The sequence below is a fragment of the Felis catus genome, chromosome D3 (assembly GCF_018350175.1).
Source record: "Felis catus isolate Fca126 chromosome D3, F.catus_Fca126_mat1.0, whole genome shotgun sequence".
Lineage (NCBI taxonomy): Eukaryota > Metazoa > Chordata > Mammalia > Carnivora > Felidae > Felis > Felis catus.
The window spans coordinates 56942262-56961969 of NC_058379.1; the positions used below are offsets into that span (position 1 = coordinate 56942262).

Below are 19708 nucleotides of genomic sequence, written 5' to 3' on the forward strand. Positions count from 1 at the left end.
TTTTTGTCCTATTTAATCTATATCTTTTGCAATATTTGCCACACTTTAAAACCTCATGTGTGAGAGTTAACTAACATGAATCTAGTTGATTATATAGTCAGTGTAGTTGCTGGGAACTGTGGGAAGGTACACAGTCAGATGGAGAGAATTATGAGAACTAGCCTCAATTTAAGGAGTTTCAGGTGACTAAGCTTAGTCAGGACTTGAGGACCAGGAAAGGTACTAAAAACAGGAGTGGCCTTGGGACTGGGCAGAGAAGGCTGTCAGGGCACAGGCTGTGACAAGAGTAGGTCCACCGGTCAGCACAGTGGGTGTAGGTCTGCCTGAAGACCAAAAAGCAGATCATAAAAACATGGAAAGTCCTTAGGGGCCTATGAATGTTTCTGAAGAGCGTGAGAATAAGCATTTATTCTGTCATTGTATACAGTTAATATAACTACTTTTAAAAACAAAAATTGATTGTAAATTTTAAATTCTTACAACTGACCGTATAGAGTTATGATTGGATTTCAGAACACCTACAATGGCAGGAGGCCTGTTTTCAATAGACAGAGATTACTTCCAGGAGATTGGAACATATGATGCTGGAATGGATATTTGGGGAGGAGAAAACCTAGAGATTTCCTTTAGGGTAAGTTCCCGTTGCAAAAAATAATCTTTTACTTAACCTCAAATATAGGTGTGCGTTAATTATTCATGTTATGTATCTCTAAATAAAAAATAAAAATTGAATTTACTCTGAGTTTCATCAGACTCCAGAACCTCACTTCATAAAAAGTTAGGTGTTACTATTAAGGGTTCCTTTTATAAACTATATTTTAAGCAAATAATTCAGTTACCTTAATAGTTAAAGTATAAAACTTACACAAGATCCCCTAGTTGTTTTGAATTTCTGTTACTTACAAGGAAGTAATTCAAGCTCTAAAAATAAAAAACAATATGTAGTTTCTATATGCTACTATGGTACTTGACTGCCAAAAACGTAATTTTACTTTCTGTAATATGCTTTGTCCTTCTGTTGTGAAAATTGTTCTCTCTTATATAAAACTTGGTCACTTTACTGGCTTTACATTTTTCAATAAAAAGAAAAAGACAGGAGTTCTGAAATTGCTCTAATTTAACGCAGTCAACCTTATATAAAACGCTTAACCATTTCACATTCACTAAAATCAACCCATTAAGTGACATTGTGTATTTCTGAAAATGATTGACTTGAGACACCTGGCGTATAGTGGAAACCACATTGAACTGCCCTGTAATCTAAGCCAGCTAGCTCATTTTGTTTCGAGTGGATCACTTTGCTCCCCTAGAAAAGGAGAGGTCTGGACTCGAGATCATCTGGGAGATCCTATCCAGCTGTATCACTTTGTGATCCTGGGAGAACTTTAAAGTAGAGACACTGAATATTTAACAAAATCAGAACTTCTCAAAATCTGTTTCAAGTGTAAATAGCAGATTTTTGACTTACAGAAGAATGTATTTTGAAAGGAGCAGAAGGATAATTTCATTGAACTAAGAATGTGAACCCAAACTTGATGTTTCTTTTACCCTTTTGTTTTTATTCTCATGAAGATGACAGAGCATGCTGTCATTGTCCCAGTGAATAATTCATGAGAGATCCAGTTTCAGTTTCTAGTCGGTTTAATGTACAGGCTATGACAGGTCTGGAGAAGGAGGAGTAGATAGGACTCTGGCTGCATATTGCATGGTCAAAAGTGTTTTGACCATGAGCCATGTGTATACTACACACAAAATCTAACCAATTTCATGAAACAATACGTCCTTGTTAGTGAGGGCTGGTTGCCATTCCTCAGAGCTGAACTTACTATCATTTTATGAGTCCTGGCCTGCAGTTAGAAAAACATTACTCTGGGGGCACCTGGGTGGCTCAGTCGGCTAAGCATCCAACTCTTGATTTCAACTCAGGTCAGGATCTCATAATTCGTGAGTTGGAGCCCTGCGTCCTGCTCCATGCAGTCCGAGTGGAGCCTGCTTGGGATGCTTCGCCTCCGTCCCTCTGTCCCCCGCCCCCTGCTCATGTGCGCGCACATGTGTATGTGCTTTCTCTCGAAATAAATAAACTTAAAAAAATAATACTCTAGACCTTATATCTTTTCTGCATTTAGCCTTTAACATATCTTTTCTGAATTTAACCTTCAACTTCTGGTTTGATCAGAACCAAAAATTACAGAAAAGTATCCTTCTGAGGAAGCACTGGCTTTGTGACCATATAGCAGGAGCTCCACTGTGAGGATGTATAGCCATGATTCTGTGAAGTTTTAACTGTGAACATCCAGAGATGTGAACAGTTTTTAAAAAAAAAACATCAGGGTCTTATGTGGTCTTCTTTTCTGTTTTCAGATCTGGCAGTGTGGAGGAACTTTGGAGATTGTTACCTGCTCACATGTCGGACATGTATTTCGGAAAGCCACACCTTACACATTTCCTGGAGGCACAGGACAGATTATCAATAAAAATAACAGGCGACTTGCAGAAGTGTGGATGGATGAGTTCAAGAATTTCTTCTATATAATTTCTCCAGGTTAGCATTATTTTGCATTAGAAATACAAGAGTATAACTTTCTTATTCCTGATCTTAATGCATCTGAGAGATAAGAAGGGGTAGAAAAGCCTTGAGTAGGGGCAGAGCACCAACCTCACGGGGTTGTCGTAAGGAATAAATGAAATCACACCCAGTGCCAGAGTGCTTAGCAAAGTGCCTAATATAGTAACACAATGAGTTATCCAGGTCAGTATCGCACATGTTACTGTTAGCCCAGGTGTCGTCAGTGTTCTGTATCTATTTTTAACCTAATTGTGTTGTTTAACTTTTATATGAAGATTGGAGTCTCTCGGGGCCAGTGCAGAGCACTGTAGCATGCCTCTAGGGACTTCTGTCCAGGAACTTCTCTGCTATTCCGAATTTTGTGGGAATAGTTGTTCCCTAAGCTCTATATCTTCCTGATGTTGCCACTGCAGCCCCCTTTTCTAATTACCATAAGACTGGCCAGTCAGCTTGCACAGGTCAGTGAGTTGTGGGAGAGAAACCTGACTGGAAACAGTTGCACTGCTTAATACTTGGGCAAAATAGATCTTGATTCTTGTTTTTGCCTAAACATAAATATTCAAGCTTTCTGATCCCATAATAACTTATGTTTGTGTGTAATATTACTAGCATTGTATTTCATTCTCACAATGAAAATCTAATTTTTCTTTAAAAAAAACCACATAAGTATATTTCCTTGTTTTATATTTTGAACAATGGATTCATGGTATATCACTTGTGTAGTCATATCACCAAAATGATACCGCTTTTCCCATTTGCCTGGCTTGTTAATAAATGCATTATTTACGTAGAAATATGTTACCTAATAGAACATGAGTAATTCAGAGTCGATTATTTCTTTCAACAGGTGTTACAAAGGTAGATTATGGAGATATATCATCAAGACTTGGCCTAAGACACAAACTACAATGCAGACCTTTCTCTTGGTACCTAGAGAATATTTATCCTGATTCCCAAATTCCACGTCATTATTTCTCTTTGGGAGAGGTAAAATATATATATATTCTGTGTGGTTGTTGTGTTCTCATTTATCAAAAACGATAGAGCTTAAACATCCAACAAGGGAATCCCTCCATATTAAAATTAAATAACTTCAAGTGTGAGACAGTTCTTGTTAACACAGTCTACCTCATAACTTGAAATTTTATTAATTTTTCATGTTATTAAAATAAGAATGTTCCACCCTTAACCTTTCAGAGGTGGATTCTTACTTCAATATATTAGTGTCTTCAGTAGACTTCTTTAACAAAATGTCCCATGAAGTTGAAAGCATATACTCCTGGTGTTAATTAGCCTGAATCAAAGCTTAACAAACATCAAAGTAAAGATAAATTGTAAAGAAGGGACAAAGAAAGTTGAAAGACCATATATAATAGAAGTCACAGCAGCAAATGATATGTGTGGTCAGGGCCACAGCGAGGCCCCATCCCAGGATTCAATCTCATGATATTTGGGAAAAGTAACCCCTGACTCCATAGGAGGCTGTCCCTTCTTCAGCCATTTCATTCATTCAATAAATATTTGAGTACCTACCGTGTGATAGGCACTATTTTATGTACAAGGATTATAGCAGTGAATAAAGTCTCTGCTCTTGCAAATCTTACAACCTGTGGAGGAAACCAGGTTTTTAAAGTATACAGTATGGCAGGTGGTGCTAAGGGCAAAGGGGAAAGAGAATGGCTGGTGGGCCTGAGTAGCGGTACTGTTTGGGTAGTTGAAAAAGGCCCCTCATATAAGAGTTTTGATTTTTGAGCAGAGATTTAGAGGAAGTGAATGAGCAAGCCATATGAATTCCTGGGGAAAGAGTGTTCTGGACTCAGGGAAAAACAGGTACAAAGGCCCTAAGACACGAGTGTACTTGGCGTGTTCCAGAAACAGCAGAGAGGACAGTTGTCTGGAATGAAGTGAACAGGGGGACTGGGAGGGTAGTAGAAGATGAGGTCGAGACAAACTGAAGGTCAAGTCACATGGAGCTGGTAGGCCACAGTAAGTACTTTGGATTTTATTCTGAGTGAGATGGGAAGTCAGAGAGAGACAAGCAAACTTTCACTGGGAGAAGGTCAGATTGTCTGTGGGAACAAGAGTAGAGCTGGGGTGAAAGGAAAGGCGTAATGAAGGACTATGGTAAGATTTCAGCCTGAGAAACTGGGGCAGGGAAGTTGGCAATGAGATGGGAAGGCTTGTGGAGAAGGTAACAGCAGGCATTCAGCAGTGTAGTTTGGGACCTGTTAAATTGGATCCAGGTAAAAATACAGGGTAGGTACTTGCATTTACAAATCTGTAGTTTGGATGAGAGATTGGGGGTGGAGATCTAAAGGTAGGAGTTGTCAATATATAGGTAATTTTTAAAACCACAAAACTGTATGAGATCACTGTGGTAGGAGTGAGTGTAGACTGAGAAGAGGGGAGGATTGAGAACAAAGCAATAGAAAACTCCACAATTTAGAAATTTTGAAACAAGAATGAGTTAGCCAAAAAGATTGAGAAAGAGTGACCATTGAAATAGGAGAACTAAGAGTGTGTGTCCCAGAGACTATGTGAAGGATGTGTTTAAAGAAGGAGGGAGTGGTTGGGGCACCTGGGTGGCTAAGTCGATTGAGAGTCCGACTCTTGGTTTCCGCTCAGGTCATGATCTCACAGTTTGCGAGTTCGAGCCCCAACTCAGGCTCTGCACTGACAGCATGGTGTCTGCCTGGAATTCTTCTCTCCCTCTCTCTCTCTCTCTTCCCCTCCCCCCTTTCAAAATGAATAAATAAACTTAAAAACAAAGAGGAAGTGGTTGACTGCTGAGTAAGCCTAGTACAGAGAACTGACCACTGGACTGGTAAGGGAGAAGTTGTTGGTGGGCTCCATCTCACTGTGTCAACAGGGTTCCCATGGAGGTTGGTAGGGACAAAATCCTTGATGGCTTCAAGGAAAAAGAGGAAGTGGAGATCATGAGTCTGGGCAAGTCTTGCAAGAAATTTTGTTGTAAAGAGAGCAGAGAAATAGTGGCTGAAGGGGAATATGGAGCTAAAGAAAGGGTTTTTTTTGTGTTTATTTTTGCTAAATCAGAACTGTGCTGATGCAACTGACCAAAAGAGAAAATGTGAAGATGTTAGAAAAGAGTACTAATGGCAGTCCCCTGTAATAGATGTTGTTTAGATGTAATAGATGGTCATGGTGGGCAGGATGAGAAGGCAGGGTGTCCACTGAAGTAGGAAGGAAGTGGAGGGAGTGGGGACAAATGCAAGGTCAGTCGTGATTGGAGGGTAGAGACGGGTAGTCTGTGGTGGGAAGTTCTCTGATTCTTCCATGTCCTCTTTGAACACAAGATCATCAGTTGAGAGTGGAGAGAGTGTATTGGTGGTGTTAGGGGCTTAGGGAATAAGGACGAGATGAACGTAGAAGAGCAGGATATGGGACAATATATCACAGCAGCAGATATATCATAGAGGGGAGCCCGGTGCTGATGGTGGTGAGTCGGTGAAACCATTCAGCCCGTGCCAGCACGAGTACAGGCTACCGTTTGTCCTTAGTAGTTACTGAGGCTACTTCAGGGGACACCTGAGCTCCCTATGTGTGAACTGTGTAGTAATTTAAGAAATTCATCCTCAAACAGGTGAGGAGTAGGCTGTTTCTTGATTCATTAATGCGACTCTGTTCCCTTGGCTGTAGCCTCATTCCGGTCCAGAATAGCAGTTGTTCCTATAACTTGCCTTCAGAATGGAGGGAATGAGTTGGGTTTTTTTTCCTTGAACTGACCCAATTTTGGATAACACCTAGGCATTGTTAGCTGGGCCAGAACCCAGGCATATTACAAAGAGCCACTTGTCTAACCCACAGTAGATGATTGCCAAGGCAAGTTTGTTCTTTACCTGCTTCTTGCCAGCTGGCTTTCTGTAAAAGGAACAGATTTTACCCACTGTGGCTTACTTGTCACACTGTCTTTTTAACTAAGCAGATGGTCTTAAGCTTGTTTGCCCTCAGTATCAGGCCACACTAGGCAGATTAAAGCTCTGACTTCTGGTGCTGGGGTCATTCTCAAGCACCCACCCCAGTGCAGCTGGGGGTCTCGTGCTGGGACCATAGCTCCACCTGGTTGAGCTTTCCTATGCTAGAAACTGGAATTTAGCCTTTCAGGAATCTTTTGTCATGCTTCAAAGGGTCTAGAGAAGCCTGAGATCATAGAATTTTAGAGTAGAAAGGGGAACGAGAAGGTGTGAATTTAGAGTCTCTGCCTTTACTAAGTCTGACTTTCATGGCTCCTGTAGGACCTGAAACTGAATAAATGAGTTTCAGACCTGTTAATCCAGGAGATAAATACACTAAACAACAACCACAGATAACAAGTAAGTCAGATCTTTCACAGTTTAGCCAGTCTTAAGGACTAACCAGTGTCTTCCCCAGACAGATCTAATGATCCTAAGATTTAGTGAGTATGAACTCCATGTCAACTCTATGTCTTGGTCTGAGTGCTTTACAAACATTAACTCATTTTATCCTCATATCAACAATATGAGATAGAGGTACTATTATCCCCACTTAACCATAAGTAAATTGAGGCATAAGTAAATGGTTTGAACACAAAATGGAAGAGACAGGATTTGAACATAGGCAGTATGGCTTGAGAATTTGTGCTCTTAACCATTCACACCCATACTCTTTCTCATATCCAACCAATATTTCTCTTATTGCAGTGAGGGAAAGAGTGAATCCAGATTCCATTATATTGGAATCGAGAAGTCCTTAAACTGCCCGTGTTGTTTTGCCCAGTGGAAGTGCCAAGATCCTAGAGGAGATTATAGCAAAAACTAAGAAACCTGGGCTATAGGTTCCTGCCTGTTTCCCAGGAATGGATGTGCTCAATAGCAAGAAGTAAAAGAAAAAAATATAATAATGTACTCAATAGCCACATATGGCTAGGGTAGGCTAGCCACATATGGTAATATTGGATGGCACAAGTATAGAACATTTCCATCATTACAGAAAGTTCTATTAGTGCTAATTAACACAGATAGCAACACAGGAAGTTGTCTGTCTTGCTGTCATTCCACACATTTCTCCCTGCCAGGCCCTAAGTTGGGGTTTCCACATTTGCTTGTCAAACCCGGTGTTTTAAAAGCTCATAACTACTGTATACCCTGTGTAATCTCAAACAATTTAGGTACATCCTAAAACAACTTTCATAGGGATGTACTGTATCATATTCCCAAACCATCCCGTCAGTAGTTATTTTCCTGCTAGGTTAAGGAGGACATCAAGATCATATTTATGTTCAGGAGTATCTACTCCAATGATGCAAAGCTCCCTTCTTTTCCTATGTCAAGTCTTTAAGGGTCCCTGATAATTTAGAATCTCAGTTGCCATTAGACATCTTGATGTTTACCAAATATTTTACCCAACAAGAGGACATCTCTTATTTCTCTTTCCAAGGCAGTCATCAAGATGGAACTTGGAATGTGAGTAAACTGGAAGGAATTGATAGTGTATTGAAGCCACTGAGCATTCTGCCATCAGTCTACACTGTGTATATGTATGTGGTAGAGAGTTTCGATTGACTTTAATGTCCATATGGATCTATATGTATGTCTTGTTTATCTAACACCTTGTATTTTCTTTATTCACTGTCCCATAGATAAGAAATGTGGAAACAAATCAGTGTCTAGATAACATGGCTAGAAAAGAGAATGAAAAAGTTGGAATTTTTAACTGTCACGGTATGGGAGGTAACCAGGTGAGTATTTTAGTAAAGCTTTAAAAGGAATAATTTTGGGGGTACCTGGATGGCTCAGTTGGTTAAGCGTCTGACTTCAGCTCAGGCCGTATTCTCATGGTCTGTGAGTTTGAGCCCCGTGTCAGGCTCAGCGCCTGGTACCTGCTTCAGATTCTGTGTTTCCCTCTCTCTCTGCCCCTGTCTCCCTCATGCTCTGTCTCTGTCTCTGAAAAATGAATAAACGTTAGAAATAAATAAAAGGAATAATTTTTGGATTTGTTTGAATCTTTTATCTCATGACGTCATTCAGGAAATATTTTCCTACCTACGAAGAGACAATTCTAAAAACCTCTAGGAGAAGGGAGCCTTCAGTCTAATGATTGTTTTTAAATGAAACATTTATAAAAGGCCCCTTGTGAGAACCGTATTTACATTGCTTTGCGTGAGATTTATTTTGCCCTTTATAGTCGAACAGCTTTTGATAGCCCTTGACAATACACTCAGTGTATACAGAGAGCTCACGGTCATTTTTTCTTTCCTGTATGTAACATTTGTGGTAGCTTTTTCGGAATCATTTATTCTCCTAATACTACGTTAATAAAGTTCAGAAATCAAATATCTTGAGATACTTGGTTTTTTTCTCTGCCAGATTACTGGCTAGTTTCTTTTATTGTTAAAGCTTATATGTGTGCATTTTTGTTTTTCAGGTTTTCTCTTATACTGCCAACAAAGAAATTAGAACAGATGACCTTTGCTTGGATGTCTCCAAACTTAATGGCCCAGTCACAATGCTCAAATGCCACCACCTAAAAGGCAACCAGCTTTGGGAGTATGACCCAGTGGTAAGTTTTCCACTTGCATAGAGGAATGAAATTATGTGTGTTTTGAAGCTAAAAAAATTCTTTATGGCAAAAAGAATGAATTCTTGTAAAGTTTGAAGATGGATCAAATTGTTCTTACATCTAAAAACCTACAGGTGGGGGGCGCCTGGGGGGCGCAGTCGGTTAAGCGTCCAACTTCAGCCAGGTCATGATCTCGCGGTCCGTGAGTTTGAGCCCTGCGTCAGGCTCTGGGCTGATGGCTCAGAGCCTGGAGCCTGTTTCCGATTCTGTGTCTCCCTCTCTCTCTGCCCCTCCCCCGTTCATGCTCTGTCTCTCTCTGTCCCAGAAGTAAATAAATGTTGAAAAAAAAAAAAATTTTTTTTTTAAATAAATAAATAAATAAAAAATAAAAACCTACAGGTGGGAAAAACAAACATGTTTTAATCTCCCCAATAATTAATCTTGCCCCCCATTTCTTGGGTCTTGTTGCCACTATAGTCAGTCTTCTGTGTGTATGTCCTCAAGCTCTGTAATCGTCTAGTGTGGGGGAAATGGAGACGTGAGTAGGCTGTTTAAATTAGTGAATTAGACACTTAGGTAAAAGGTGAGCTTTAAATAATTAAATTCTCTGGCTCATAATGATTTTTCTGTGACATATGTAACAAAGCTTTTTACCTTTGCTTTCCTCTGGAACCTCTTCCTGTCACCACACGCTGTGTGCTGTCCTCACACACAGGTGCAGAAAAGATCACTCAGAGCACCCCCAGTAAGCCTCACTCCGGCACTTTGCATCTGGCTAACCTGCTTGTGCTTTTGCTTTAAGGTTCTGGAACCAGCACTGGAATCTTCAGTAGGTCTTTCTCTGGTTCTTTTTCTTCTGCACAAGCACTGATTTTCTTTTTTTCTCTTAGGAAAGACTTTTGCTCCTACCTTACTTTCTACATACCATCATGTGTTACATGTATTAACAGCAAGCGAGGGGCTGGCTGACACTCCTGCCTCTGGTTCTCCAACCGTGGCTCTAGCCTCGGCCTGACATTATGGAAATAGCTCCTGGCTGCAAAGCCAGGAGCATTCCTGTCTTTTTCTTAACTTCTTTATTAGCATCATGACTTTATTAGCAGTTAAGACTTTGGCTGTCTTTTCTCCCTATACCAGGTCATATGCAAACCCTGGTCTCCTTTAATCATCAACTCTCCTCTTCCTGGAACATACCCTGTACTTTCACACTTCGTTTCACAGACTCTGCTGTGTCTTATGGGCTAGAACTTCATCCCATAGTGACCATCTGCAAGGGAGGCTGGTTAAACAGGCGTTGGTTTTCCAGTCTCTAAGGTGTGATGGGGACAGGAAGTGGTAGTGTGTGGGGACAGGAAGTTCGTAGCCTGTGTATGATCTACACAATCTGCCACACCTGTTGTTCCAAAAGTAAAATGTGTGCTTAGAAGTTTAAGGAGCCAAAGTAGGTTTAAGGTATTTAGAAAGAACCAGTTGTGAATGTAGTTTTAAAACTTCTGGAGCCCTTTGCATGGTGTCTTCTCTGAGGTAAAATTTTAGTTTTGCAGGCTGGGTTCTATCAGATAAAGTTAGTTCAGTATTCACAAGATAAAGTTCAGTGTTCACAGTGTTTATTAGGGAGCACCCTTTGGATCAACGCCTGTGAAAAGGACAAAGCCGAATTGGGCGAAGGGAGGAGTCACGCTACGATGCAGGTCCCACAGCTTGAGCCAACTGCATGGGGAGCTCCGGAACAGCCTGTCGGCGGTGTCCTGCCTCCATCAGTCTCAACCACAGCAATCTGGAAAAATAAAATATTCGTGTCAGTGATTTATAATCTAAACCTAAAATCATGAAACCGAAGGCTCCAAAGGAACCATAGAAATAAAACCCAGGACCTTGTTTTATACACGTAGAGACACTGAAGCCCAGAATGGAACTTGCCCCAGGGTCACAGAGCAGGTAAAATGATGGAACCGGGTCTCAGACCTGGCACTCTTGATCCAGGATTCTTTGCATGATACCATAGGTCTTTGATTAGATTTATATATTCTTACATCTTAGAGTCTTATTTATATTCTATATCACATTCCATTTATGACACCAGATGCTTCTGCTTTGATGCATGGCTCTGTCCTTTCGAAATGCAGATTTTGACCTAGTTACACTAGAGATTAGGGGCAGGAGCCAGCAAATTACCTTTCCTAGGTTGCAGGTAGACTCTGCAATGATAATTATAGCTTTTATTCTCTGCTTAAAAGGTTACAGTTAGTTATCTGTCACCTGTTTATCTAGTTGCCTTAATTAAGCTTTTTCTGGGGTGCCGGGGTGGCTCAGTTGGTTGAGGGTCTGACTTCGGCTCAGGTCATGATCCCACAGTTCGTGGGTTTGAGCCCCGTGTCGGGCTCTGTGCTGATAGCTAAGAGCCTGGAGCCTGCTTCAGATTCTGTGTCTCCCTCTCTCTGCCCCTTCCCTGCTCATGCTCTATCTCTGTCTCTCAAAGGTGAATAAACGTTAAAAAAACAAAAAACTACTCTCCTGTGTGGAGAGTAGTCAGTGCTGACTGGGTCCTCTCTTGAACACAGTGATGACAGTCCCTGAAAATGAAATGTTCCAGATAAAAGAATTACATTACAGTTGAGGGATGAGTAAGAGTCCGATAAATGTGTTAGTAAACATATTTCACACTTTCTTACAGTTGTATACATTTACAGGATAATGGTTAACTCACGTTCCTACACAGCTGTTGGCTGTGTGACCATGCTGGTGACCAGCGTGCAGTAACAGACACAAACTGACCTAGGCTAATCACTCTGATAACTCTGTCCTGACATTTTGAAATTATTCTAAATATCAACATGACAGCATTGAGTCTGGAGTACAAATGAGTACATAGAAAGTTACATAGCACCATCTGTCACCCATTTATTAATGGCTGCTTTAAGATGATCTCTTAAGATTTTGAGTCTTCAAAAGGACCTGAATTTTAAGGACATGAGGTTTGGAATCATAGAATTAATTTGAACAGCCTTATCACAGGGAAATGAAGCGATTTTGAAATAGCTTTTGAAAATAGGTTGAGGATCCTAAATTAGGAACCACTAATCTGATCTTTTTTTTTTCTTTCTTTTTTTTTTTTTTAAGGAAGCTGAAGCACACAAAGTGAAATTTCTCAGTGTTAGAGCTTGTGCAGAATTGGGAGTAGCTAGCACTGTGGTCATGTTCGTTTAAATTCATTGTAGCCCACTGCACCCCAGTGCCTTTCTCCCTCCCACATAGCTTTTAAGGTGGTCTTAACGTAGACACCTTTTCTACGGGGCAGTTTAATACTCGTCAGAAACGATGGCTGAGATGTTTGAGTTTTTTTCTGTCACGTTCATGTTAAGATTTCTTTTCTGTCTCTTGCAGAAATTAACCCTGCAGCATGTGAACAGTAATCAGTGCCTGGATAAAGCCACAGAAGAGGACAGCCAGGTGCCCAGCATAAGAGACTGCAATGGAAGCCGGTCCCAGCAGTGGCTTCTTCGAAACGTCACCCTTCCAGAAATATTCTGAGACCAAATTTACAAAAAAGGAAAAAGAAGAAAAAAAAAAATAAGGATTGACTGGGCTACCTCAGCATACATTTCTGCCACATTCTTAAGTAGCAAAAAAGGAAAAGTGCTTTCCTCCTGTGGGGATGTAAGGTTTATCAGCCATTGAAACTTAGACTCCTCTCGCTTTTCACTAGCTGTGAACCAGCCTTCTTGTCCAAGGACGTGAAACTACAGAGTAGCAAGACTGCGCACACTGATGTTTACACGATGGAAAGAGTCTTTCATCAAGAATCATTGTAAAGAATATTCAGGCAGTGAAGCAGTCAACAAACGTGCTTTCCGGGGAGCTGCACCTTTCATGGTTTGCTTGCACATCAGTAACTTTCACTGAATGTGCTGTCCTAATGAAGAGATTTCTAAGATTTTTTTTCTGATTAGGACTGGTAACCAGTATATTAAATATTGATAGAAAAATAAGTGAAAAAGAACTGGACCAGTTTCAGAATCATGAAAACATTTTTACAATTTAAGAAAAAACTATATTAAACAGGGTTTAAAGGAAATTAAAACAGAACTATGAGAAGTACAATTTGTTATAGTATAGTATCAAATTTCTATATAGATTTTATACCTCAGTGGGGAAAAATAACGGATTCCAGTGACATTTTGTTTTCATCTGTGATAGTCATGGATGCTTTTTTTCCTTGGGGTGCTGAAATTGAGCTAAAAAAAAAAAATGGCTCTTTGAACGTAGTTTTAATTGCTTTCTTCAATTTTGTTTTATTTGGTTTATGGGCTGTTTAAATTGTAATTTTTAATTGCCTTCAAAGAATGAAGATTTAACAATGTCTGGTCTCACTGAACAGGTTAGATCTCTCAGTTGCTCTTGGGTCAACTGGCTATTGACTTTCACACACACAAAATTTCCTATTAGAGTTTGAACTTCTTAACTTGATTCAGCTGATTATGCTTAATACCCAAGATTCATACTACTGTACTACAGATTTGTTTTCACAGCAATAAATCTTCAGTTCTTTATGATTCCACTCAACAAAAGGCCTGCAGAAGTGATTATTTGGGTATTTGGAGAGGATCCATTTGATGATTTTTTGGAAAACTTTTTTCACTCCATACTCAGATGTGCTTTATTGTCAGGTGCATATTTAGATTAGATTCTTGTAATGGTGATCTTTTTTTTTTTTTTTAATTTGAAAATGTTTGACTTTTTTTTTTGAGTTAACCAAAGAAGTGCAGCTACTCTTATATATTAGTCCTGCATTTCTTCCCTAAATTCTATTTAGATTAAATCAGTTTTTTCCTCTAATTTTTAATACCACAGTATAACTTCAGAATCGATTAAAAGTTGAGTATAACAATTAGTGTTTTAATTTCATAGAAGATCTCATTGTGACATCTTTCCTGATATGTAAAGCAGTCCATTGGCAAAAGTGCTTGTATTTTCTTATTTGTAAGAATATATTTAGTGATATTCTTTTCTTTGATTATCAAAGACTCTCACTGCAGGCAGTGCTAGTTCTTGTGCCTAAGAATGTTTCTGAAAGTTGCATCACTAATGGCTACTTGCCAAGTTGAGTGTATAGAAAGTTTCTCATCTCCTATTCAGGTTAATCAGCATCAAACACATATGGATGGTTTAGAGTGAGACTGTAGTACAGAATGCATACATTTTGTCCCCAGGAAATTTGCAGTGAAGCAGGTGCTGGATGGGTTGTTTTTGTTTTGTTTGTGTGTGTGTGTGTATGTGTGTGTGTGTGTTTCCTACTCCATGAGCTCTGTTAATTCTGTCTTCAGTAGGCCTAATGTTCGAATAAACCAGATGTCTAATAAATTATTTTCATGCTCAGAATTTCAGGTTTTTGTACTCTAGTATAGCTTGGTCTTATTCCTTATTGTAAGAAAGCTTAAATAGCAATGTGATTCAAGGTTTTGTTTTGTTTTTTAAGAGGGGGATGCGAGTGATTTAATTCATGGGTACTTTTAGAACCTGATAGATAATCCCGTTGCCTTTATTTTTCTAATTAAAGAATTCGTAAATACTTTGAAAATATAAAATATTCCTGAGTAGTTGTGCCTTACATTGGTTTTATTTGAAGTTAAAATGGATCCCTATTCATTACAGCTATTTGTAGATCAGGCCGTATGCTAATCACTCTAAGTCAAATTGGGAAGAAAAGAATAAATCAAAAAGAAAGCAAAGGATGAAAAGAGGGGGTTATTTGACCAGTGAAGAATTCACCAATGTGACAAGAATAATCTGAATCTTCAAATTTATTCACCTTCTTCCCATCCCAACCCATTTTAATGTCTTTCTGTTCTGATTGGCACCCTGAAAATATAAGTGAAGGGCAGCATGTAGGACATGTCCTCATTTCCCTATTCTACATTTAGCTGAGAAACAGAAGTTCCTCTGTAAAGATCTGGTGCTCTCCCCATCTTTCAAGAAGCACACCAAGAGTAAACTGAACTCAGAATTACATGTTCTTTTAAGGAGAAAGAAAATCAAAAGGTAGGGTTTCTTAGGTGGTAACTGTGAGCAGAGGTATACAAAGAATGAACCATTTTTTTTACTCTGGAAAATGAGATGTTTTCAATTATGCAACACTTCTCCCATTGTCTGACTTCCTGAAGATAAAGAATTTGCTTGATCTACCAAAAACTAATAATTTTGCAGGAAATGAGGCAAAACTCTGCTGTATTGACTATACATAGCAACAATTAAAAATTAAAATTTAAAATTACCATCTGTGATCACATCAAATAAATCAAATATCTAGAATGTTAACAAGAGATATGTAAGACTTCTATCCTGAAAACTACAAAATGTTGCTGAAGCTATATAGAACACTGCAATAAATATGTTCATGAATTGAAAGGCTGCATAATATCAAGATCTGTTTCCCACAAATTGATTTACAGAAATCAATTCAAATTTCAGTGAAAAAACAATCCTTCCGCTGAGGCTTTCTTGTAGAAATTTGCAGATATATATGGAAATCCAGCAGACCCAGAACAACCAAGATAGTCCTGAAGGAGGGGGCAAATGTTGGAAGACTTAACACTACTCAATTTCATGACTTGCTTTAAAATTACAGTAATTAAGAGAGTGGTACTAGGGTTCAGGACTAATAGATCAGTGGATAGAAGAGAATTGGGAAGCAGACTCGCACATGTATATGGTCATTGGCTTTTCAACAAAAAAACACAAGCAACTCCATGGAGAAACTTTCTGAATATTGATACTTTCACACAATGCACAATGTTTTCAACATGGATCACAGGACCTAAATGTGAAGGACAAAACAATAAATCTTCTAGAAGAAAACAATATCTTCGTGACTCGTGGGATAGGCAAAGATGTCTTAGGACACAAAATAAACTCCATAAAAGAAAACTGATTTGATTTCACCAAAATTACATTCTTCTCATCAAAAAGATAAAGTGAAAAACCATGCTGCAGCCAAGGACAAAATAGTTGCAGTACACATAACAAAGGATTTGTATGCAGAAAAACAACTTTTAAAAGCCACTGCAAAAGCAACACAATATAACAGTTAATAAGTGACTTGAATACACACTGCACAGAAGCTATCCAAATGCGCAATTAGCATAGGGAAGGGTGTTCAGCATCAGCCATGAGGGAAGGAAGAATGCAACCACCAGGAAATAACTGTTGCACACTTGCCCAGAGGGTGAGAAGGTGTAGAAACTGGCAAAAGTGTAAGTATGATCACCTGAGGAAACAGCTTCCCAGTTTCTTATAAATGTAAATGTATGCCTACTCTGATTTCACTTCTAGAGATAAAACCCAAGAGAAATGAGGGGATATGCCCACATTAAGATGCATACAAGAATATTCAAAGCAGATGTAAAATAACCCTCAAACTAGAAACTACACCAATACCAATCAGCATGATAATGGATAATCAAATAGTTATTGAAATACTAGTCTACAATTTTAAAAAAAGGAATTACTGATACCATAGGGATAAATAGAAAAAGTATTGAACAAAGAATGCTAGACATACTACTTTTATATGAAGCTCAAGAATAGGCCAGATAAACCTAAGGTGCTTACCTTTGGGTGAGTATAGACTTGGAAGTGGCATGAGAAGACTTTCTGGAATGATGGAAGTAGTCTATAAGTTGATTTAGATGATGCAAATTATTTAGATAATTTAAAGTTTTACTGAGCTATATACTTAGGATATATGCATTCTGCCATCTGTATACCTCAATAAAGTGCTGGGGGGAAATAAAATACCCTGCTGGTATCAGAGTTTTCTAAATAGCCTTCCACTGCTACACAATACCCAAAGACTGGCTAAATTGCAACAAACATATTCAACTGAACTCACAAGAAAATACGGGAAAACCCTACGGTCCGGTGAGGCAGGGGGGGGAAGATAAGTACACAAGTCACAGAGGTAATGGTTAAATGTGAAAGCCTTTCCTCTCCTAAGAACAAAATAGAATAACCAGGGCTTGGGGAATGATAGTTCCTAGGCCTTGGCCCTGAACAAAGCTGGGGAATTAAACTAAAGATCCCTACATAAAATTGGAAAATTCAGAGAGCTCTATAAGTAAAAGGATGCATAAAGAAGTCTGCCTTGTAAAGGAAACCAAAGGTAAAATCTGACAGACTCTGCCCTTTTTCTAGGTAGTAAATGGTGGCAAGGATGATGCCACCACTGTGATCATAAGGCCTAGTTTTTAGATTTTGTTTTCAAGTAATCTCTACACCCACCATGGGGCTTGAACTCAACCCCAAGATCAAGAGCGGCACGCTCCACCAACTGAACCAGCCAGGCACCCCAAGGCCTGCTTTTAAATAGATCAAGAGTTTAAAACCACAGTTACAAAGTCTGCAGATCAAGAAAATAGAGTGAATCTAGATTTATGGCAGTTGCTGGAAACAATGAGAATACAGTATTTCTTTGGGTGGGGGGAGAGGGGAAACATTAATCCAGGCCCCTATATGCTCACAAGTTAATTATGAAACTATTAAAAAGAGAAAATGAGCCACCAAGCTATTACCAAAACAAAGTTCTGGCAAAGTGATGAAAGCTTGTGTCAGATTAAACCTGCCAATAAATTAATAGTCCTGGACAATAATTTTTTGAACGTTTTAAAGCCTTGGGAAATGAACAAAGGACACAAAATGTAGAGGATTCAACCCTTATTAAAAAGGACCTTCTATATAAGGTAACATATGTATGTCTTTTCCCCAAAGAACATTTCCAATGTACACAACACACTAGAGGTAGTGGTCATACAGATAGAAATTGTTGTCTTAGACCGTATTTATGAGCAGAGTGGCTGGAGATTGGAGAATATCTAAAAAAGGGAGTCACAGAGGAGCCCCCAAATCTGCATATGAATTTCCTCAACTGCTGGAATGATCTGAATGTGCACAGGATGAGACTCCAAGAAGTCCACAGAAAAAACTTCCCATTTGGAGGGGCTTGATCAACACTTTAGACTTTACCAGCATACCTTTGGAGATTCTGCAGGCTCAATTCCAGACTACTGCAATAAAGCAAATATCGCAGTAAAACAAGTCAAATCAATTTTTTTTGGCTTCCCAGTACATATAAAGGTAATGTGTACACCATATTGTAATCTGTTGAGTGTGTGATAGCATTTCGTCTAAAAACATGAACCATGTACATCATAATTTAAAAATATTGCTAAAAAATGCTAAACCATTCTCTGAACTTTAAGTTGTGATCACTGATCACAGGTCACCATAACAAATACAATAAAAATGAAAAAGTTTGGAATATTGTAACCATTACCAAAAAGTGACACACAGACATGAAGTGAGCAAATGCCACTTGAAAAATGGTGCCAGTAGAGGTGCTCAATGGGTTGCCACAAACCTTCAATTTGTAGAAAACACAGTGTCCATGAAACAATAAAATGAAGTTCAATAAAACAAAGTATGCCTATGTATTGAAACCCAAGGCCCTGTGTAGGAATAAAGACCATTTCTTAAGGACTTGGGCTATTCCTAGGGCCAAGGACAAAATGCAGAAAGACCATACCTAACAAAGTATAAAACCAGGCCTCAGCAACATCAAGTTGATCTGCCAACAATCTGCTAGCTTGGATAAACAGTCTTCAGAGGAAGAGGACATAATACACAACTGTTTGGTGCACCAATCACAATGTTGAGTTGTCCAGTATAGCATATAAAGTAATGAGGAAAAAAGAAAGTAGATTTTTTTAAATAGTCAACAAAAAGACTCACTGATGACCTAGATGATGGAATTAGCAGATAAGTTCATCAATAAAAGTGGGGTTTCTTTTAAGATAAAAAACTGATATCAAAATGTGGAAAATTTCAGAAGAAATTTAGAAACTGGACAGGAGAAAAGAATCCTAAAATTGAATAATATTTAAAAAATCAATTTAATGTGACACATTAGGAAAAAAGATCAGTGAACTTGAACACAAGTCAATAAAGAATTTCCAAACTAGGGGCACCTCGGTAACTCAGTCAGTTAAGCGTTCGACTTCAGCTCAGGTCATGATCTTGTAGTTGGTGGGTTTGAGCCCCACATCGGGCTCTGTGCTGATAGCTCAGAGCCTGGAGCCTGCTTCAGATTCTGTGTCTCCCTCTCTCTGTCCCTCCCTCACTCGCACTCTGTGTCTGTCTCTCTCAAAAATAAACATTAAAAAAAATTTTCCAAACTAAACCACAGATGGAGAAAAAGATCGAGGGAGGGAAAAACAGCCTTGAGGATAAAATACATGCATTTGAGACCTAAAAAGAGAGAAAACAACGAAAACTCTGAGAAATAATTTGTTTCATGCCCCCCTCCTCCCTTCCATGATTACTGCCAATCTCACTGCAAATTCTGCCTTTGTCTACACATGGCATTATACTTTCTGTGTCTCTGTTTCTCCTTTTTATAAGGATACCAGTTATATTGGATTTGGGACTAACTCTAATTCAGTATGTCCTCCTCTTTCCTAACTACATCTGCAAAAACACTGTTATGGGTTGAATTACGTCACCCAACAAAGATATGATAAAGCCCTAACCCTGAGTACCTCAGAATGTGACTTT

At 39.0% G+C, this 19708-nt stretch overlaps 1 protein-coding gene and 1 long non-coding RNA gene across 3 annotated transcripts in view; one reads left to right on the top strand and one right to left on the bottom strand.

The window, feature by feature from the left end:
* The window catches only part of GALNT1 (polypeptide N-acetylgalactosaminyltransferase 1), an 80245-nt gene extending 65545 nt beyond the window's left edge, over nucleotides 1–14700 (top strand). For both annotated transcript variants that reach the window (XM_003995137.6, XM_045042083.1), the window contains 6 exons: nucleotides 514–631; nucleotides 2362–2542; nucleotides 3414–3553; nucleotides 8184–8282; nucleotides 8969–9103; nucleotides 12488–14700. In XM_003995137.6, coding sequence (XP_003995186.1) covers nucleotides 514–631; nucleotides 2362–2542; nucleotides 3414–3553; nucleotides 8184–8282; nucleotides 8969–9103; nucleotides 12488–12634 — 820 coding nt within the window. In that variant the 3' untranslated portion in view covers nucleotides 12635–14700. The remainder of the gene's footprint in view (nucleotides 1–513; nucleotides 632–2361; nucleotides 2543–3413; nucleotides 3554–8183; nucleotides 8283–8968; nucleotides 9104–12487) is intronic.
* Nucleotides 10694–19708, bottom strand: part of LOC109493411 — a 39972-nt gene continuing 30957 nt past the window's right edge. The window contains exon 2 of the long non-coding RNA XR_002147636.3: nucleotides 10694–10880. This is a non-coding gene — a long non-coding RNA (uncharacterized LOC109493411). The remainder of the gene's footprint in view (nucleotides 10881–19708) is intronic.